The sequence below is a fragment of the Ictalurus furcatus genome, chromosome 5 (genome assembly GCF_023375685.1).
Source record: "Ictalurus furcatus strain D&B chromosome 5, Billie_1.0, whole genome shotgun sequence".
Lineage (NCBI taxonomy): Eukaryota > Metazoa > Chordata > Actinopteri > Siluriformes > Ictaluridae > Ictalurus > Ictalurus furcatus.
In genome coordinates this window covers 2000546-2023045 of record NC_071259.1, presented here as the reverse complement: position 1 = coordinate 2023045, position 22500 = coordinate 2000546, and the positions used below count along the sequence as shown (strand labels likewise).

Below are 22500 nucleotides of genomic sequence, written 5' to 3'. Positions count from 1 at the left end.
ACTCATTCTTCTTGTCGTCCGATTGGCCAGTTGACTCAATCTTCTTGTTGTCCGATTGGCCAGTTGACTCAATTTTCTTGTTGTCCGATTGGCCAGTTGACTCAATTTTCTTGTTGTCCGATTGGCCAGTTGACTCATTCTTCTTGTCGTCCGATTGGCCAGTTGACTCAATCTTCTTGTTGTCCGATTGGCCAGTTGACTCAATTTTCTTGTTGTCCGATTGGCCAGTTGACTCACTCTTCTTGTTGTCCGATTGGCCAGTTGACTCATTCTTCTTGTCGTCTGATTGGCCAGTTGACTCAATCTTCTTGTCGTCTGATTGGCCAGGTGACTCAATGTTCTTGTCGTCCGATTGGCCAGTTGTCCCATTTTTCTTGTCGTCCAATTGGCCAGTTGTCCCATTTTTCTCGTCGGCCGATTGGGCAGTAGTTCCATTTTTCTCGTCGTCCGATTGGACAGTAGTTCCATTTTTCTTGTCGTCCGATGGGGCAGTAGTTCCATTTATCTTGTCGTCCGATGGGACAGTAGTTCCATTTTTCTTGTCGTCCGATGGGACAGTTTTCTCCTGGGCTACAGCATCTGAGGCATACATTATAAATAAAAATCCATACACAATTCTTATTACTGAGGAAGAAGAGTAATCTATTTGAACAGGACACCGAAAAATATTTGCTGAAATGCATTTGACCCACTTTAATAGCAAACATTTACATTCACTACAATGTTTCTAAATCAGAGCAATACAATAAAGTAGTTTCCAGAACCAAAAGCACAAGTCACCGTAAACCTGCTAACAAGATCTACACCAGACCTTTACCACCTTTTTTTTTTTAAAAAAAGAAGCCATTAGGTGAAATAAAACATGGCGGCTACCCAGTGCACCGGTACAGAGACTAATGAGACATTTACGGTTCAGCCTTAGAGAAGTGTTTATTTACCTTCGGAAATAAACACACACACCGAAACCAACAACACAGCCGCTAAAGTAACGCGCATTGTCTCCTGTTTACGAGCTACGCGACGAAAACAAACAACGTATGAATCTTAAATATATTTTAAAAAACAAAAAACGGCACTTCTGAGTAGAGAAAACAAGCAAAATGTCAAGACGTTCACCGTCACTTTCAGTCTAAGGTGTAACGTCACACACTTCCGGGTTTGTGACGGAATTTGAGGGCGGGGCTTACTACGTCACCACCCCCTCACTTTTAATGAAGGTTTATTTTTTTTCTTAAACCCTGTTTATTTTAATAGTTTTTCATTTAAAAAAAATATTAATACTGGGCATATTTATGTAATTATTTTAGAAATAAAGTTTTTAATAATAATAATAATAATAATAATTTCATGGTTTTGAATAATAAATTAACAGTTAAGTGAACATAAATTATAGTAGACATAATAATAATTTATTGATAGTTTAATAGTGTAACTATTGATAAATAATTAAATGAATAGATAAACCTATAGCTGATGTACATTAACAATAGACTCACCCATGATATACAGGTTTCTAAAAACATACGGTCACCTAAATCTCTAAACCTGTATGTTTTAGACGCTAATATTAAGGATTATAGGAGGATTAGAAGGGTAACAGTATTAGCACGGTTTGACTCGTGTGTTTAAACGAAGCCACACTGTAGTCTTGGAAGTGCATTTGACTTTCAGTACTTTGTGGATTGCTAGAGAGAAGCACACATCAACAGTAAACACTCGATTTAACAGATTCATATTGTTTAGACACATTAGTGAATCGAACCCCTTTTCAGGACGTGATAACATTTTATAACCTGTTCTGCTTACCGAGTAGGTGTTTAACTACGACAGCATTTCAACACCTTTATAGTTCACAAACATGTTTAACCAGATTGTCACCCTCAAGCAGGAGAGAAACAATGGCCTGTGATTCAAACGTTCATTTTACTAGCTCAGAATTTTAACTGCCCCAACATACATAGAGCTCTGTGCAGACGAAGCCCCATGAAGGGCAAAGCCTCTGCTTGGGTAAGAAGCCCCAGGGCAAAGAAGCGTCAGTGTATGGGCTAAAAATAAACACTAATGAGATGGAAATTATGTAAAGAATGCTGTTACAGGGAAATAATCAACTTCAGGGTGATGATATTAACTCCGCCTCTTCACACCTATAACAGCCTGACCCAAAGTCTTTTATTCCTCTTATACCACAGCAATTATACATACTTTGTTAAATAACAGCATTAAATTAAAAAAAAAATCTATTTATTATTAGACTTAGGTTACGTGGAACATCCGCCATACAAGCCAAACAAACAAGGACGTTTTGTTGGCTCTCTATAATTCAGTTTGTGTATATACACATTTATTAATTTATTTATTTATTGGTTAATAATACCTAATAATAATAATAATAATAATAATAATAATAATAATACTTTGCATTTACATTAATTTATTTTGTATGTAATTTACATTTCATTCAGCTATAAACAAACAAGTCTGTTTTGCTGGTAATAAATAATTTAGCACCTTAATTTTTGTTGATTTTTCTTTGTTTGTTTGTTTACTGTTTTATTTACATTTTGACACAACTGATCCACTGTACATCACATCCATCTCAGGGTAAATTCACCTGTTATTTATAAGTGTCTATTTTTAATGTTTATTAGTATTTTATAGCCACCAAGTCAGTCTTCCCGTTACTTTGTGAAGGCAGCTGTAGACACTCAGGTTACCTGTCCAAACACTCACCTGTTCATTCATTATTATTATTATTATTATTATTATTATTATTATTATTATTATTATTATAAATAAATGAAATGTTCACTCACCTTTACAGCTGTACAAGCAGATTAAAACTAAAAACAGCACCGAGACCCTCATCGCGACTTTATACTGAGATCCTGAAGAGAAATAAACCCCAAATTAAACCGGGAATCAAAATAAACACGCCACCACGAATAACTGCGCCAGCGTCAACTGCCGTCTGCTGCAACGTCATCTCCTTTCATAGTTCACTTCCGCATACGTAGAGAAATGGGCGTGGTTTTAGGGAGTCTCGTCCAATCTCATATCCTACTGTAGCTACTGGATATCATGAAAAGGTATGAAATATTACACGGAATCCAGGCTGTGTGTATGTGGCCTTGTGTTTGGAGCTAATCGTTCATTCGTTCTGGCCCCATTACTCATTAATACTCAACGAATACTTTCAGTTCTTAACAAAACAGTTGCTAATTACACATCATTTACATCATCGTTTTGAAAAGATCTCTATTTGATGATGATGATGATGATGATGAAGAATTTAAATTACTATCTATCTATCTATCTATCTATCTATCCTACATCTCTATCTATCTAATAATAATAATAATAATAATAATAATAATAATAATAATAAAATGTGGGGGAAACGTGTTTTAATTCCATTATTAAGAATTAAATTGCTTTTAAAATTATTTATAAATCTATATAAAATATCCATATTTCCTTTTTGAATATGATAATCAGTTCATCTTCATTTCAAAACCTTACATCTAATTGTTTTTATTGCGTTTCAGGGATTCACATTTTAAAATTCGTGCTCTCAAAAACAAAATGTATCTCTATTGAAATACTTTTATTATTATTATTATTATTATTATTATTATTACTACTACTACTACTACTACATCAATTGTTTAATTTTTATCCTGTGTATCCTGTGGTTAAGACTTCAGCAGACAGCAGGGGGCGATAGAGGACTTTCAGGACCTTCATTTCAAACTAATATGACTCAATTTCGGTTTACAGCTGTAACTCATTTTTTATTTAAAAAAAAAAAAAGATCTTACAACACAACAGAACTCAGATTCATGGCTGTCGAAAGATCCTTCTTGGAGCCATCACTGGTTGTGAAGCAAGACTCCCAGACCACAGCAATACAACCCTCTATTATGTCTTTGTTTTAGACTAAGAACACACGAACACACACACACACACACACACACACACACACACACACAAAAACAAACAACTCCTAAAGTCCTAAATGACCCAAACACATTAACAATGTCGTGTGAAGTGTTTTGGACAACAGATGTCCCCTTCAATTTTAATCACAAAAACATGAGTGCTTTATGTATCTCCAATTCTTCAAGCTGTTATCATCAGCCATCCACATGTTTCATCAAGGAGACAGAGGGGTTTGCACAATCACAGCCTATCATTTACTCTTCGATTTGCATAAACAAGCACGCTCTCTCTCTCTCTGTGGGATGCACATTCTTGAAAAAAAAAAAAACCTGGGCCAAGTTTGGCTACTGTAAAAAAAAAAAAAAAAAAAGAAAAGAAAAGAAAAAAGAAAAAATTCATGTAGAACTCTTTTTCTGGGAGACTTGTTAGGTCTTGACCACACTTGGGGTAAAAAAAAAAAAAAAAAAAAAGTCAAACACATGATCCATGTGATGAAAAAGTTGCTTTACAGAGACTATAAAATGAAAAGAAATAAAAGACCAAACTGCAGCGTCAATCAACATCTATTTTTTTTATTATTATTTATTTCTCAGAACACTAAACTAAAAATTCAGGCGCTCAAACCCACACCTTAAAATAATAATGTGCTGAAAAATCCCAACTTGGCCCCAAATGTAGCCAGTCAGTGAAGACGTGTTTGCTATCCGACATTTGCTTCTTCGAACGAGGCTACAATTAATGGACGTCTATGCTGCCCAAACAGAATTCACATAAACACACATATTTTCAGATACCAAACTGTAAGAAAAATAAAAATAAAAACAGAACAAAAGTTCAAGTCAAACCATGATGGCCGCCCTCCATCCATGCTTCTTTAGTCTTGAGCTGAAGCTACAAGGCTACATATAGTGGATGTCTACTACATCACCCAAATTAATACATGCACATATTTTCATATACTTGCTTGAAATACAGTAAAATGTAACAAAGTAGATAAGTTACAAATTTTATTTTTATGAATCCATCTTGTACAGCCTTTTTTTAAAATTTATTTTTATTAGTTTTTTTTTTTTACAATTTCTTGGAGGCGGAGCTTACATACATATATACATATATACATATACATATATATGTATATATGTATATATATATATATATATATATATGTAAAGTTAAGGTTGTCAAAGATGGCGCTGTCCTCCACCCATGCTTCTAGTTTCGTGCTGGAGTTTCAAGGTTGTGTATCATGTCATCCTTCATCATCATGTATATTCTCATCCATTTTTTTCATAAACACATGCACAATTTTCAAAAACTTGCTTCAAATCAATTTTAAAATAGACTTAAATATCGTTCTTGTACAATTCTGCCCCTTTTTTTGGTACAAGTTTGAAGGCAGGGATTAGACGGGAACGATACCAAACTGTGAAATGAAGAGGTTGTCCAAGATGGCCGCCCTCCAACAATAACATTCCAGCATTCAGCTACACCGCGAGGATTTGTTCATGTTTACAAAGTACAGGAAGTCACAATGTGTCAGTTTTCACAAAATATTCTGGCTGACGTTGACTTCTATGATTACTATTATTTGTTAGCAACATAAAGAAGAAAACTAAAAAGGTATTTGAATTATAACTGGGAAACGAGAACTCCTCTCTAACGTCTGATTACAGCGTGTTAATTATGTAAATGTTAATTGTAGGGGTGACGTCCTCCGTCTGTTGGAGTCCGGTAGCATCCGAGCGTTAAATATGGCCTAATTATAGTGTTTGACATTTAGTTCAGAAAGCGATCTGTCTCGGTCCACACAAACATTTCCTTCCTCGAGGTCAAACGGGTATGAATGCAGGAGTAAGGAGGATCCTCGGACGCAAGGGGCCTGGCGTTACCTGACTTCACAGGGGCCGAGGCGGACGCTGACAGGATGCAGAGGAAACAATCGGTTGAAGTGGAGGGGGAAGGACGCGGGGATGAGGACGGAGACGGGGACAAACAGGGAAACGTTGCTCTCTTCTATCGCCAACGGAGAGTAGTGCTGGTGTCATCACACGGGACGAAAATACTTTAAACTGAGTCCTGGGTCAAGTCACATTTACACCACAATACAGCACGACTACAGCTCAAGTTTCTTTTGTAATCATATTCATAATCACTATGTTTTTATACCAGTTTTCTACCTGTAATTATGGTGTGGTAGAGTGCAAAAGTTTTCACACCCCAAAGACAAACAAACAGTTACAAGGACTCTTAGTTTATTTAATTAATATACATGCGTTAGTGTCATTTTAATATTATTTTAACTTTAGATTTGAACTGACTTTTAATTTGTAGCAACAGTATGCTGGGTTCAACATACATCCCTTCATTATAACAAGTCATAGGAAACAGTTTATGCTTAGATATTAATAGTGAAAACTTTAATAACCATATTAAGAAAAATAAAAATAGACACATTATTAGTCATAAAGAAACTAGACACATTATTAACCATATAGAAATCTAGCCTTTTTATATATTAATCATATACAAAACTAGCCTTATACTGTAGGAAATTAGCCATACTGAAAACTAGCCTGGTAGGAAGCTAGACATATTATTAGCCACGTAGAAAACTAGCCATATATGAAACAAACCATGTTATTAGCTATGTAGAAAACTAGCCTTACATGAAACTAGCCATATTATTAGACATGTAGAAAACTAGCCTTATACTATAGGAAACTAGCCATATTATTAGATATGTAGAAAACTAGCCTTATACTATAGGAAACTAGCCTTATAGGAAACTAGCCATATTATTAGATATGTAGGAAACTAGCCTTATAGGAAACTATCCATATTATTAGATATGTAGAAAACTAGCCTTATACTATAGGAAACTAGCCTTATAGGAAACTAGCCATATTATTAGATATGTAGAAAACTAGCCTTATACTATAGGAAACTAGCCTTATAGGAAACTAGCCATATTATTAGATATGTAGGAAACTAGCCTTATAGGAAACTATCCATATTATTAGATATGTAGAAAACTAGCCTTATACTATAGGAAACTAGCCTTATAGGAAACTAGCCATATTATTAGATATGTAGAAAACTAGCCTTATACTATAGGAAACTAGCCTTATAGGAAACTAGCCATATTATTAGCTATGTAGAAAACTAGCCTTATACTATAGGAAACTAGCCTTATACTATAGGAAACTAGCCTTATAGGAAACTAGCCATATTATTAGATATGTAGAAAACTAGCCTTATACTATAGGAAACTAGCCTTATAGGAAACTAGCCATATTATTAGATATGTAGAAAACTAGCCCTATTATTACTCATGTAGAAAACTAGCTGTATATTGTAGGAAACTAGCCTTATAGAAAACTAGCCGTGTTATTAGCCATATAGGAAACTAGCCTTATTATTAGCCATGTAGAAAACTAGCCTCACATGAAACTAGCCATATTATTAGACATGTAGAAAACTAGCCTTATACTGTAGGAAACTAGCCATATAGAAAACTAGCCTTACGTGAAACTAGCCACATTATTAGCCATGTAGAAAACTAGCTGTATATTGTAGGAAACTAGCCTTATAGAAAACTAACAATATTATTAGCCATATAGGAAACTAGCCATATTATTAGTCATGTAGAAAACTAGCCATATTATTAGTCATGTAGAAAACTAGCTGTATGTTGTAGGAAACTAGCCTTATAGAAAACTAACAATATTATTAGCCATATAGGAAACTAGCCATATTATTAGTCATGGAGAAAACTAGCTGTAGATTGTAGGAAACTAGCCTTATCGGAAACTAGCCATATTATTAGCTATATAGGAAACTAGCCTTATAGGAAACTAGACATTAAGAAAAATAACCTTATAGGAAACTGACCTTATACTAAACTATCCTTACAGGAAACTAGCCTTATAGGAAGCTAGCCACATTATTAATCAAACAGAAAACTAGCCATATTGTTATCATTTTAAAAGTTTGTTTCTATAATTCAGGCTTCTTTATATTTTTTCCCAGTTCAGAAATTAGCTCAATTTGGGATCGGATGGCGGGAAGGGAAAGTCTGATCAGTGCTCATGTTAATAAGTCACGGGCAGCAGAGAGCAGTAGAGAAATTACAGACTGCTTCTTTAAGCAGTAACCTTAACCAGCTTTGCCTAAAGGGTCAGCCGAGTGTACCGTATAGTGCATGTACAAGTCCTTCGTTTTTCTCAAGCAGTGCTACAGCTGTCTGAGTGACCCTGAGATGTGCTCAGAGCTGACAAAGAACCGTGATTTCAGCCCCACTTTACAGATGACACTCGCTGTTCCTTCTCGTCACACAATACCCGAGATTCAACAGCTTCTAAAATCAGCCCGCTGGGCCTTTACACTTTGAAAGCGACCGTGTTGTATTCGTTGTGCTTCGTGACCTTTTTTTACGCTGCTCTTTTGTGTTAATATTAATGGTCACACTGGAGGAATGTACAGACAATGTGAAGCGCTCGAGGAGCATCAAAGCCCCAAAAACCTGGCAAGAAAGTCGGGATCAAAGAGAATCCGAGGAGCAGAAGCTGGGCTCAGAGCCGGCAGCCTCTAACGAGCAAAATTAACATGTATTAATTCCGACCTCGCCTCGAGCAGGCAGATGTCACAATCCCACACTGGAGTGTAACAAAGATATAGTGTGAATGATTAAGTTATCGGGAGAAGCATCGTACTAAAACGAGTGGCGTGTTATGATGACACGTATGATCTTTACCGTTCGTCGTGATGAAGGAGACAGTTGATGTCACGGGTCTTATTAAATAATCCAGCCTAACTGTGGGGTTTATTTACATTTACTCATTTATTCCTTCATCCAATACGGCTCCCAAATGATCCAGAACACAAATGACTGACCACTTTAACCAAGTTTAACAGTTTGAGTGCAAGACGAGGCTAAGTACGTCCAAAGAGAGGCTCCAACACCACACACTTTGCTATGTTCAAGATAATTTAATAGGAATAACCCACTCTCGGTCGATTTCCTGACAAACTCTGTGTTCGACCGTTGTTTAAGAGCGATGTTCATGCTTCTCAGTACGGCTCAAGTCACACCGCTGAAGTTTACACCTAGCACTCAATGCTAAGTCTAATTACACTGTAATTGTATTCGTTGGAAGCCTTTTATCGGTAATTTACCAACACGTCTGAGGTAAATGTTGACGTTCCGCATCGTTTTGTCTCATTTCCACTCTCGCTGCGTCTTCACGTTGCCGTTATATACAAAAACCTAACCGATACATGCTAGCTGTAGCTTACTCGTTAACCTCAGACGTTAGGTTAGCTAAGTTATCTTATGCTCTGTGTTTACAGTTTGCAGTTGCCTAGCAACCAGTCGAATGGCGAGAACATTGTGATTTCAGAGATCCAGATTTAAGATGTAGACTTAAGTAATTAGTTAATTTCTTACATAATTTCTACACCACCACGGACGTATCGATGGCGGTTAGCTATTTCTTTTCCTTTTCGGCGACGGATGAACATAAGGACTAGAAAATGACCGGGAATGTCCGAGAGACGACGGAGTTGATCTGCAGTGCGCTACGTGAATTGTCCCAGCATTCCCAAGCTAAAATTGGCATTTGGACGTTCCTTCTAGGCGCGATTACAAGCTTCGAAAAGAATTCCGCTACCTATGTTTTTAATGAGTTACATAACCTATATCATCTCATGGCGAAGGACAACGATGTACGACGCTAAGCTCGAGACTGAGAGAATCGTTCTGGCACGGAACTTTGTAAAAATACGAAAGTACTAAACTGATAGTTTTCTACAGTATGAACACTGGATTAAATGATCAAATCAGTGGAAAAGCAAGCAGTTGTTTATTTCTAGTTGTTTATTCAAATTAAGCACATTCCTAACAGATCATTTTAAAGAAGAAGAAAAAAAAGAAGCATCAGCACACATCTGGGCCTAGGTGTTGGACGGGTCAGTGCGTTTCCTTCTAGAACAGCTTCAAAACAAGGGCTTCTTTCTTATTTTCTACAAATGATTCATTTATATGTTTAATTCTTCACACACACACACACACACACACACACATAGCCTGTAGATTCATTGCCACGAGTCATTTTTCCTTTCTACGATTCATTTATTTTCATGTCATTTTCACGTTTGCTTATTTTGACACGTAGCGCACGTGGTTTAATTTCGCAGATGCGTTTTATTTTTGTTTGTTTGTTTATCGCACGATTCATTCATTTTCACACGGACCCGTGTTTTTGTTCACGCGCGAGTTGAAACGCACCTTCGCATTTATCGCACGATGCACGCGATTCTTCCGTAAAGCTCGTACCACGGGACCGTCCCGGCCTGTGCCGTTTAACGCCAAATCCGAGACGGCTGTTTAGAGATGTTATAGACAAAACAAAAACGCACGTCGGGTTTGCGGTAAACGTAGCAGCTGTAACAAAACTGAGGATAAGTTTTATTCTTACACGTGATTCCTACACACGGTTTATTGGTCACATGACCGTCTTGGCTGTACTGTTTACTACCAAATCCTACACGAGACAAGGCGAGACGACTCCAACGCTTTACCGTTCTGACCACACGATACTGGATTTAATGAGAAAACCGGTGGCAAAATCGAGCAAATATTTAAGTCTAATTGTTTAGAAGTGAAGTTAAGCGCAACGCTTAATAAACGATCGCCGGGTCAGTGTAACTCGTGCTTAGGAATCCGTAGAATGGAGTAGTTTTTGTTTTCGTGAGATTCTTCTACCGGCACAGGTTAGGAGCTCGAGTGTATTTGGTCCTAGACGAAGCTTCCGTAACGTAGGAGCTCGGAGACAAAACAGGGAATAATTTTACAGATACACAATGCAGGCGTCACGAGTTCCGGCGCCGCTGAGAGCCCGAATCCGGCGACGTGAAGGAGGAAGCACAGAGTTAACGATGCTGAGTGCTCGCCCTAACTAGCACTCTGTCGAAGAAAGAAAACAGGCTGAGGGAAAATAATCAGGGCCTAGGCCTCTCTCCAGCCTGGCCCTTCAACATATTAAAGTCACTCACACACACTTTCTGCAACGCTGTTTATGTGTGCGTGTGTGTGTGTGTGTGTGTTGTGGTGTACGGAGAATAGACCAGTGTTTCTCAGGCCTAGGCTGCCTCTGACAACTCATTAGCTTTAATTTGGCTGATGGATCTGGATGTGAAGCTCAGGGCGCTCGCAGACGCAGAGAGCCCCCGAAGGAGGGAGGGAGGAAGAGAGAGAGGGAGAGAGGGAGAGAGAGAGAGAGAGAGAGAGAGAGAGAGAGATCCCTAGCCTGGGATGATGCAAGGCAGATTCCTTCCCTTCTTAATGACTGCCGAGCAAAAGAAAACACACGCCATGTATATGTGCGTGTGTGTGTGTGTGTGTGTGTGTGTGTGAGAGAGACTGACAGGTGTGTACCTCACCCGAGGGCAAAGAGGGAAATGAGCACTCAGTAGGTGTCAGCCTGTCTATCTGGTCTTCCCCCACACCTCCCCCCATCTCACACACTCTCTCTCACACACACACACACCAGATCTTACTGATACAACGACGGGGGCTAATTATGTACAGTCAGGAAGAGCTCGTATGAATGATATGGGTAAAGTGTTTTAGGGATGATGGTGGAGAGAATGTGGACAAGGATTATTAGCTTCCAGCAGACACACACACACACACACACACACACACACTCCAAGATCCATTATCCACACAGAAATCTCACATTTCATGGGCGTTTCCTAAATTTGAGTTCTTTTTTTTTTTTTTCCTTCTTCTTCTTTTTCGCACTAATACGTGAGCACACGTGAGGAACACGTGAAGGTGCAGGTCAACATTTCAACACGTTAGAATACCCGTGACAAAAATAAATAAATAAATAAATAAAATAATAATAAAACGTGAAAAATAAACGAATCATTGGGTGAATCATTTGGGAAGAATGAATCACGCGTGAAAATAAATGAATCACTGAAAAGAAACAAATCTAAATGATCCATTGGGAGAAAAATCCCATGAAAGTAAATAATTAATTGAGGGGGAACAAATCTGATGAAAATTACTGACAAGTGAAAACAGATAAAAGGAAAGTAAATGAAAAAGTGGTAATCATATGGAAAAAAAACAAAACAAAAGGATATATATATATATATTATATATATATATATATATATATATATATAAACAAATCATTTGAATGAAATGAATAATTGTAGGGAAAATCACTTATGTAAATAAATAAATCATTAGAGGGAAAAATGTGAAGCATCTTTAAAAAAATCATTTTTTCATCTGAATCATGTGCTTATTGAATAATTAGAAAAAAAATAGTTTAGGATAAAAATCAGATGAAAAAAAAAAAGAAAAAGGAAATAATATAATAAATCCTTTCCAATCATTCATTTATTTCCAGACGTGACTCTCTCCCCCAGTGATTCATTTATTGGAAAAGAAAAAAAAAAAGACGTGAAAAGGAATTCCAAACGCATCACGTGAAACGTAAGGATCACGTGCGTATTACACGTGAAAAACACGTGAAGAATCTAAACACCAGAGGAATTTTGCATGTGAAGGTGGTGCGCTGCTACGTCTGCCCCTCTCTCGGTGTGTGGAGGAAACGATAGCACCATCTTTGGCACCACCCGACCCAGCACCTCCCAAAACCCCTTAAAAAAAGAAAGAAAGAAAGAAAAAAAAAAAAGGACGAGGAACCCGAGACGTCGTGGTGTTTTCCATTAATTGAAAATCCTAATGAGGTCCCTGGAGCTCCATGCGATTACCTCCACGTTTAATTACAGCCGAGCCAGGGCCACGAAGGAAGGGCGCAATAAAAAAAAAAAAAAAAAAAAGAGAGAGAGAAAAGATGGAGAGAGCGAGAGAGAAAGACAGACCGAGAATGATGGAGAGAGAGAGAGAGAAAAAGAGAGAATGACGGGGAAAGAGAAAGAGATGGAGAAAGAAAGATGGGGAGAGAGAGACACACAGAGAGAGAGTGAGAGAGATAGACAGAGACAGAGCAAGAGACACAGAGAAAGGGAGAGACAGAGAGAGACACACAGAGAGAGACACACAGAGAGACAGAGAGAGACACACAGAGAGAGAGACACAGAGAGACAGAGAGAGACACACAGAGAGAGAGACACACAGACAGAGAGAGAGAGATAGACAGAGACAGAGCAAGAGACAGAGACACAGGCAGAGAGAGAGAGACACAGGCAGAGAGAGAGAGAGAGACAGGCAGAGAGACACAGTGAGAGAGAGAGAGAGCGCGCGACAGCGAGAGAGAGAGAGAGAGCGCGCGACAGCGAGAGAGAGAGCGAGAGACAGCAAGAGAGAGAGAGACAGCGAGAGAGAGAGAGACAGTGAGAGAGAGAGAGAGAGAGAGAGAGACAGTGAGAGAGAGAAAGAGAGAGAGAGACAGTGAGAGAGAGAGAGAGACAGTGAGAGAGAGAGAGAGACAGTGAGAGAGAGAGTGAGAGATAGTGAGAGAGAGAGATAGTGAGAGAGACAGAGAGACTCACTGACCTGTTTTTTTCTCTTGTTGTTCTGGGACTCTGCATTCCAGGAAGGAACAGATGTCTATTATTTTTTATTTGTGTTTACTTTTTGGCAGGAAATTTTGTTGCTCTGGCACAGCTGTTTATTTTCCAGTGAGGCTCAGACCATTAAAGATTTAAATCCTTCCAAAATATCAAGATACAAAAAAACAAAAACAGGGAAAAATAACTCGAACGTGCGCGCACGTGTGCGTGTGGATTTTAAACGCTTCACGTTACGGTCTGCAAGAACTTCCCACACAAAGCTCGCATTTATTTCACGATTTTAATATGAATATTTATTTCCTTTCATAACAATAAATATTTCCTCACGATTCCGTTCTTCATACGATCCCCCCCCCCCCATCTTAAAGGTTCCATAAAGAACCGTACGAGTGTGTTTCCTGTTCCGACAGGATTCCCAGCAGAACCTTTACTCATCCCACGAAGCCTTAAAGAACCTTTATTCCCCCAACAGTGTGTGTAGAAACTCTTACCCGTCACTCGTTATTTTCTTCTCAACACCTAGAACCTGCTCAGGTTAGCTGCAGCTCTCTGTATACTCGTAGAAACAGGGTTCTACAAGGCGGGGTTCTTTAAAGGCCTGTTGAATAATCACGCTTCCATTAGGAGATCTAATCGAATGAAATCCCCCCTAACAGGATGGTACACTGGATCTATCTTTCAAAGAGATCAAATCTGGTGCAAGAGCTCTTAAGGGTTCTCTCGGGGAACCCGTGAAGTTTGTATATGCGGCGTAGAACCTGAGGAGAGAGTGGTTCCCGTGGAACTGTTAAAAAAGTTTAAAAACGGTTCTTTACAGCATCAAAAGTTCCACAAAAGAACCTTCTCGTCAAGAACCATTTTTCATCGAATAGGGTTCTTTGGAGATGAAAGACGTTCTTGAGGTTTCATTATAGGTTCTTCAAGGTAAGACTGGAAAAAGGTTCTCCTATGGCGAATCATACTTCGGTTCCTTAAAGCAAGAACTTGAGAGAACGTGGTTCTTCGTGGCTGTGCTGTGAAACCCATTCGTGGGTTCTTTAAAGCACCAGTGAAGATGCGGTTCTCCGAGGGCTTCAGCCTGAAGAACCCTTTATATATATTTAAAAAAAAAAGATTCTCAAATTTTAACGCAGAATTTACGTCCGCACGCGTCTCTCCGTCGCCTCTGAACTCTCTCGTTCGTTAAATCCGACGTTTCTGTGATCACAATCCTCATTCATTTCTCACCGTACGGTCTGTATTCACGTGAGCGCACGCAACACGCAGAACTCCACCTTCACCTTTTTATTCATCTATTACCAAAAAAAAAAAAAAAAAGTTTCATTTAACCAGACGTCCTGTCCAAAATGGCCTCCACGTCTCGCTCTCTCTCTCTCACACACACACACACACACACACTATGCACGTCGTATACACAATGATAAAGATACAGAATTCAAACACCCCTAGCACCACTCGTACGTATTTATCACACGTGGACGGTGACGGTACGCACAAGTCTTTCAGTCGTGTTCCAGGCGTCAATATTCGCAGCTTAAGACGTCAATTACATCTTAAAAAAACGTCCAAAAGTTGCAAGGTCTTTCCTTTTTTTTGGCTGTAAGAAGTTCTTTCAGTACTTTTCCTCTCGACCCTGACGCCTCGTTTCAGGCTTCGTCCTTCAGGCTTTCACTCAAAAAAAGAACACGCACACAAAAAAATACAAAAACGGACCATCTTGTAGAAGAGGAACGTTCAGCGGTGTCGCTTTTGTGCGTGCGTATGTGTGTGCGTATGTGTGTGCGTATGTGTGCGCGTGTGTGTGCGCGTGTGTGCGTGCGCGTGTGCGGCGGCTACGGCTAGGGACAGTGACAGGTGACGGAGCTGTACAGGATGTAATCGATAAGGGACGGTTGAGCAAGGACGTCTCATTCAGCAAATAAAGCGGCCTTCGTTCCTCTCGTCCTCGCCTGCTTTTACTTAATATATATATATATTTAAATACGCGAGGACTAAAACCCGACAGCGCGGTGGGATAAAGCGGAGATACTGTTCCCGTACAGAAGTCGATTATTTTCCTGTAACAGCTTGTCCCTGAAGCGTTTTATTCCACTGACACCACAGCAATTTATTTACTTAATTTAAATACAAACAAACAAACAAAAAAAAAACAAACCTTTTTATTGATTAAAGGACGACGTCATTCTCCGTAGCCGTTTATAGCGGATTACGTACGTTGTAGCAGCTATAAACGGTCTGTCCATCAGCAGCCTCCGCTTTAAATTTGAACGTTGACAGAAACCTGTCCGAGGCGCTGTTACGGAACGTTAAAACGCTTCGCTACTTCAGTTTTAATCACCGCGTGAAGCCCTTACAGAGAAATCCAACCTGCAGACGCGAAGCAGCACGCGGCCAGTCCGAAATGAACAAACAAACAAACAAATAAATAAATACAGGAAGTGGAAAAAGGGGGGGAGGGGGGGATAAACAAACAAACAAACAAACAAACGAAAAAAAAACCCAGCAGGCATCCGTGTTCTAGAAACAATTTACAAGTTTTATTTATCAAGTTCACACACTTCAAAACTGCAGGGGTAGTCTCAAAAGCCTTCTAATAAACGGCCTGTACTAGGAATTAAAACTTCAAAACTACCATTAATTACATGTACGCTTTTAAGATTTATTTTTATTTTTTATTTTTTGTTCCTTCTCGTCTTATTAAAGAAGTGTTTTTTTTTTTTTTTGTCGCTTTTATTTTTTTAATACAAGTAATAACTTTATACAAGGAGGTTTTGCTGGATAACTGTATCAAATAAGAAACCAGTTCCAAAGTAGACTTTACAAAAAAATACACTTTCATAGAGAGAGACACAGAAAAGCAGGTGATCAAATATTGACCAATAATATTCATTGACTTTTCGCTTATCAAAAAAGTTAACCTGACGTCTATGTGGTGGTGTGGGGGGGGGGGGGAGGGAGAAAAAAAAGAAGCAATATACAGCATGTTTAAAGTGGAGAGATTGAGAGAGAAAGAGAGAGAGATGGAGAGAGAGATGGAGAGGGGGACAAGATAGAGAGAGAGATGGAGAGGGGGACGAGAGAGCGAGAGAGAGAGAGATGGAGAGGGGGACGAGAGAGAGAGAGAGATGGAGAGAGAGATGGAGAGGGGGACGAGAGAGAGAGAGAGATGGAGAGAGAGAGATGGAGAGGGGGACGAGAGAGAGAGAGATGGAGAGGGAGATGGAGAGGGGGACGAGAGAGAGAGAGAGAGAGATGGAGAGGGGGACGAGAGCGAGAGAGAGATGGAGAGAGAGAGATGGAGAGGGGGACGAGAGAGAGAGAGATGGAGAGGGAGATGGAGAGGGGGACGAGAGAGAGAGAGAGAGAGATGGAGAGGGGGACGAGAGAGAGAGAGAGATGGAGAGAGAGAGATGGAGAGGGGGACGAGAGAGAGAGAGAGAGAGAGAGATGGAGAGGGGGACGAGAGAGAGAGAGATGGAGAGAGAGATGGAGAGGGGGACAAGATAGAGATAGAGAGAGAGAGATGGAGAGGGGGCTGAGAGAGAGAGAGAGAGAGAGAGAGATGGAGAGAGAGATGGAGAGGGGGACAAGATAGAGATAGAGAGAGAGAGATGGAGAGGGGGCCGAGAGAGAGAGAGAGAGAGAGAGAGAGAGAGATGGAGAGGGGGACAAGATAGAGCGAGAGAGAGAGAGAGAGATGATGGAGAGGGGGCCGAGAGAGAGAGAGAGAGAGAGAGAGAGAGCTGTTTCCGTAGTAATCAGTCGGCTGATTTGGTTACCAAGGAGAGCGGCTGCGTCTGGAACAGGGCGTGATGGGAGTGCAGGGCGGCCTGATGGAACGGCGAGGGCGGGGAGAAGAGGGAGTGGTGCAGGGAGGTGAAGGGGATTGGCCGAGAGAGGAGAGGCGGGGTCGACTGACTGCCTGAGGTGCTGACGGCGAGAGAGATGCTGGGGTGAGAGGAGGAAGAGGAGGATGAGGATGAAGTGGAAGCAGAAGAGGAGGATGAGGAGGATGATGAAGGTTTGGAGATCAGAGAGAAGTGAGGGTGATGGCGCTCGGGTTTGGTGGTGAGCGACAGCGGCTGGGCCTGCTCGGAGTGAGTGGGGGCGGGCGCGGCGGGCGACGCCAGGGCGGCGGAGGGCGTGGCCGGGGAGTCCAGCATGCTGCCGTGAGAGGACGCCGGGCTGTCGATCATCTTCTCCTGAGGGAGGTACTGCACGCAAGGCTTCTTGGTCCGCGCCGAGTAATCTGCAGTCAGGAGCAGAGGAACACCGCTTTACACACAACACAGATCACGTTCCGTCGTCACACGTGACGTCATGACCGTATTTTCCGGACTATCGTTCGCCACAGCGCCGGTGAAGTCGGATTTTCTCAGGAGAGTAGCGCGGCTCTATTGACATTAAAGCGCTCGTTACGTTACGTTACCGTTTCTATAGTAACGGCTCGTCCGCATGGCGGACGCTGTGTGTGAAAACAAATGTAAGAACGCGTGTAATTGTAGATACGGTGACGTCTTCCGTAACGACACGTTTAGCACTTATGGAAGTCTCCGGTGTCGGACCGCTGAAACGGTCGGTGGTGAAGCTGCGACAGATTCCCCACATGGACGGAAAATCTCGGGGACGGAACGTTTCGTTATTTCTAGCAAGCGATACCAGGGACAAACGCGTTTTGCTGACGTTCAATGGAACTATAAAAGCGGTAAAAAGTGCAAACACGCCGTTTTGTTGTTTTTTGCCTCGTGGAGAATAATCTTCAGTTTAGCAACGGTAACTCTTGGTAACGCCTCGTCGTTGATTAGTTTCCTGTAACCGCACACCACAACGCCGCGTGCTTTACTCCTTGCGTGAGAGAAACGCTAAATTTGTCTCCTAATCCGGAAAATACGGTGCGACACGGACATATGACCAAACTCTGAGATGTAAAAGAAACAGATGAAGAGCTCCGAGTGACGCCGTAGTGATTCGGTGACTCGACTCGACTGATGAGAAGCCAGACTGACTCTGCTAAAACACTGCCTCGACACGGAATGGAGCGCGATGGACGGACACGGAACAGAGACGGCGACGAGGACGAGGACGAGGACGGCGGCGACGTCGCGGTCGCAGCTCGGACGGGACAGGACGATGCGTATGGCGTTTATGATGGCGTGTATGACAGGGTGGAGTGATGGAGGCTGCTCCGTACCTGCCTGCGCTAGCACGGCGCTTCGTACGCTGCATGTCAGAGTGCAGGGAAGGGACAGCAGGTTAGTGTGGACAATGAGCTCTACCGCTTTATTACAACTAGGAGGACGTGTGATGTCACACGGTCAGTGCAGACACGGGGTTGGTACGTAGGCGACTGATTCTAAAACGTGGGGGAAAAATTGAAATAAAGAACGGGTGTCTAAACTTTTGTCCGGTGGTGTGTGTATATAGAAATATAAATAAATTAAATATCAGAGAGACGCTACACGGTTTGGCAAGGATTTGCGTCGGGGAGATCGTGTAGTGTGCATTCGGCGTTGAACCAGAGAACGTTGTGGAACCGCTACCCGTGTGATAAAGCTTTAAACAAGATCTTTAAAGGGACATTTCAACATAATCTCCATCGACAGGATCTTTACTGCATGTCTGATCACTACACATAAGAACTTGGATGTTCTCCGACAACGAGAAAACTCTAACCCGTGAACAGAGATCGGGCTGCGTATCCCTTTAACAGACAAAAAGATCTTTTAAATACAGAATAAAGTCCACGTTGAAAAGCAGAAAAGCTACTTTTGTGGTTTGTGTGTGTGTGTGTGCGTGCACGTGTGTGTAAAGGAAACGCACTCCATTCCTGAATGAACCCCCCCTCACCTTCTGCTGCCGAGTCGACCTTGTTCTCTCTCTTCCTCTTCTTCCGCTTGCCCTGTAGAAATTTAGAGAAACAGAAAAAGAAAGGGGGGAGGGGAAAGAAAGAAAAGAAAAAAAAAAAAAAGACATGAAAACCGCTACAATGCCACCGTAGACAGGGTCCACGTCAACTGTACGAAGCTTTTTAATGACACGTTACATGTTTGTTCCGCCTCCAAAACAGATCTTCGGAGATTTATCATACGTAAATAAAATACGGGTCGAGTTTTTGTCCCGTTAGTGTTGCCTAGCTCGGTGATTTGGTACGTTTATAGCGCTGGAGTCTCCAATTCGCATATTCATAAGAGATCTAGATCAAGCAATTATTCGTTATTTTTGTTTTAGATTCAGTGTCGGAAAAACGATCACGAAACAGGTGGACTTCAACGTCTACGTGCGGTCTGGAACGTATTCGTCGTCATTACGCGGTAGCGTTAGAAAAATGCGAGATGGGGCAACAAAACAAGACGTCCAACAACAACAACAACAACAACAACAGACTGGAAAATCCAGTTATGGTTATTTAGCAATTTAACAAGGAGTTGTTCAGTCATATTGTGGAAAATTAGTACGATGTACATTGTGTGTGTGTGTGTGTGTGTGTGTGTGTGTGTGTGTGTGTGTGTAGTTGCGTATAGAGCGTCTAGCGTGCGTCTTACGTAGTTATCTCGTGCGGACCAGCCGGGGTAGAGCTGAGAGTGAAGCTGCCGCTCTTTCCTGGCCAGCTCGTAATATTTGGCTTGCTCTTCCCGAGACAGAGAGTGCCACTGCGAAGACACATCAATTAATCAGTCAGCCATCTCACACACACACCACACACACTCTCTCTCTCTCTCTCTCTAGTACGCTCACACACACTCAGTTATGCTACTCAAATTTATAACATTTACGATTCACAATGCAAAGATGTTCATCGCTGCATGCTTTATTCTCAGACAGGTGTTGTTATAAAATCTCTCACACACACACACCCTTACCCTCCTGCCTAGTATCTGATTGATAGCGGCGCTCTCTTTGAGCGTGCACTCGGCCACCACTTTAGCCCTCATCTCCTTCATATACAGCATGAAGGCGTTCAGGGGCTTCTTAATGTGGGGCTTCTTCTCTTCCTCCTTCTTAGCCGGCCCTGGAGACTTCCTGCTCAAACAGAAACAACAGCTTTGTCACTTCATGTGTGTGTGTGAGAGAGAGAGAGAGAGAGAGAGAGAGAGAGAGAGAGAGAGAGAGAGAGAGAGAGAGAGAGAGACAGGAGTGAGCTGGTAGACACAACACTGATAAAACTGAAGGAAGCTCACATAAAATAACATGGGGGGGGGGCTGAAAAGTCAGTTTTGAGAGAGTTTTCCCCAAACAAAACTAAATCGCAGAGAGAACACCTGCATGTGTCATCCATTTTCCATGAGCGGGGCACGTTACGATTTCAACGGCTTTGATTTTACCAGCCAGACTCAAATCTGAATGCGAAGCTTATTATTATTATTTTTTTTTTTATCGGCTACACACAGCATAAAGCCTCGTGTAGCTCCTAATACCCAGGAACACGACGGCCTCCGTAATCCTCATCTTATTTTCACTGCATTCATGGCTCTCAAAAGTGGGGTTTTCATATTATTATTATTATTACTACTACTACATTCTGAGTTCCAAGTGAAAAGTATTTTAAAAATGCGATCGCGAGCCACGATGTCCGCGTGCCACGATGTCCGCGTGCACGTTCGAATAAGAGACTACGAGACTAACAACTGATTAACTACAGGATCATGTTTCTAAAAATAAATCCGTACTCGGGGGAGAATTATTTTATTCTTTTAAACAGCTAAATAGGTCGCTGACGCCAGACAGTTTGAGAACTACTGATTTAGAAATAAATAACTTGCGATGTCGTCATGGTGACAGACAGACATCACTCACGAGCATACGACGATCGAACGGACTCTCGCCTCGTCGAGGGAAAACTCAACGAGGGCGTCTCAAACCCGTGAGGCACAACTGAGGACTGTGTGTTCAGATGGACCCGACTGACCCATTTCTCTCTCTCCCCCTGTGTGTGTGTGTGTGTGTGTGTGTGTGTGTGTGTGTGTGTACGCTCACGTGTGCGCGGCAGGGCTCAGCTCTCCGTTGGGTTCCTGTTTGATGGCAGGAGAGACTATAGCAGGGTGTGGGATTCCCGTCTGATGAAGACCGTGAGGATGATGAGGCATAACGTGAGGAGGAAAACGACTCGACACCAGACTAGAGATAGAGAGAGAGAGACACACACACAGAGAAAAAGAAAGAGAGACAGACATACAGAGAGAGAGAGAGAGAGAGAGAGAGAGACAGAGAGAGAGAGAGAGACAGAGAGAGAGAAAAGGAAAGAGACAGAGACGGAGAGAGACGGAGAGAGAGAGAGAGAGAGAGAGAGAGAGAGAGAGAGAGAGACAGAGAGAGAGAGAGAGACAGAGAGAGAGAAAAGGAAAGAGACAGAGACGGAGAGAGACGGAGAGAGAGAGAGAGAGAGAGAGAGAGAGAGAGAGAGAGAGACAGAGAGGACACATTTAATAAAGGTCCCAGATCGTGTTCCATGTAGTGCACAGCTCCCTGGGTAGGCAGCCTCTTTGGGCAGCATTCGCTCTCCCGAACATAAAAGCTGTTCCAGTTGGAAGGCCGTGATGTTCTGACAGTTTCTTGGTGTCTACACTGCACACTCTGTTCACTACAAGTTAGAAGTTTCAATAAAATCGGCACGCGGCATCCTTCAGTGTTTACGTCTGATCTGAGAACGCCCGCCCCCCCCCCGACACGCACACCTCCCACACACACACACACACACACACACACACACACACACACACACACACACACACACTGTAGTATTCCCTGTCCACTCTTTGGCACAGGATTTTTTTTGGGTGAGTCTCTTAATGATGTGTCTAGACTAAACACACACACACACACACACACACACCTTTTCATTCATATTTCAACAAGTAGCCCAAATAAAGACGCTCTCAAAGGAACCATTATGAGTCCTGCTACAGGCAATGAGCAGAGTGTGCAGTTACCCTGGAAACCGAGAACTCGACACCTGAGACCACTTTCCACACACACACACCTTTACAAAAAAAAACAACCCACGGAAAC

At 41.6% G+C, this 22500-nt stretch overlaps 2 protein-coding genes across 3 annotated transcripts in view; both read right to left on the bottom strand.

Moving 5' to 3' along the window:
- The window catches only part of tgoln2 (trans-golgi network protein 2), a 7280-nt gene extending 4285 nt beyond the window's left edge, over positions 1–2995 (bottom strand). The window contains exons 1-2 of one of the 2 annotated variants that reach the window (XM_053624106.1): positions 2814–2995; positions 1–579 (exon numbers count right to left, since the gene is read on the bottom strand). The exon at positions 1–579 is cut by the window's left edge and continues 602 nt beyond it. In XM_053624106.1, the coding sequence (XP_053480081.1) occupies positions 1–579; positions 2814–2865 (631 nt within the window). In that variant the 5' untranslated portion in view covers positions 2866–2995. Of the gene's footprint in view, positions 580–938; positions 1178–2813 lie in introns of those variants that run through there. The other variant, XM_053624105.1, reaches the window with a different exon arrangement.
- A 13012-nt stretch (positions 2996–16007) lies between these two features.
- tcf7l1b (transcription factor 7 like 1b) overlaps positions 16008–22500 on the bottom strand; it is a 43911-nt gene continuing 37418 nt past the window's right edge. Inside the window, exons 7-11 of the mRNA XM_053624095.1 lie at positions 21469–21609; positions 20355–20514; positions 20037–20144; positions 19342–19393; positions 16008–17743 (exon numbers count right to left, since the gene is read on the bottom strand). Of these exons, the coding sequence (XP_053480070.1) occupies positions 17253–17743; positions 19342–19393; positions 20037–20144; positions 20355–20514; positions 21469–21609 (952 nt within the window). The 3' untranslated portion in view covers positions 16008–17252. The remainder of the gene's footprint in view (positions 17744–19341; positions 19394–20036; positions 20145–20354; positions 20515–21468; positions 21610–22500) is intronic.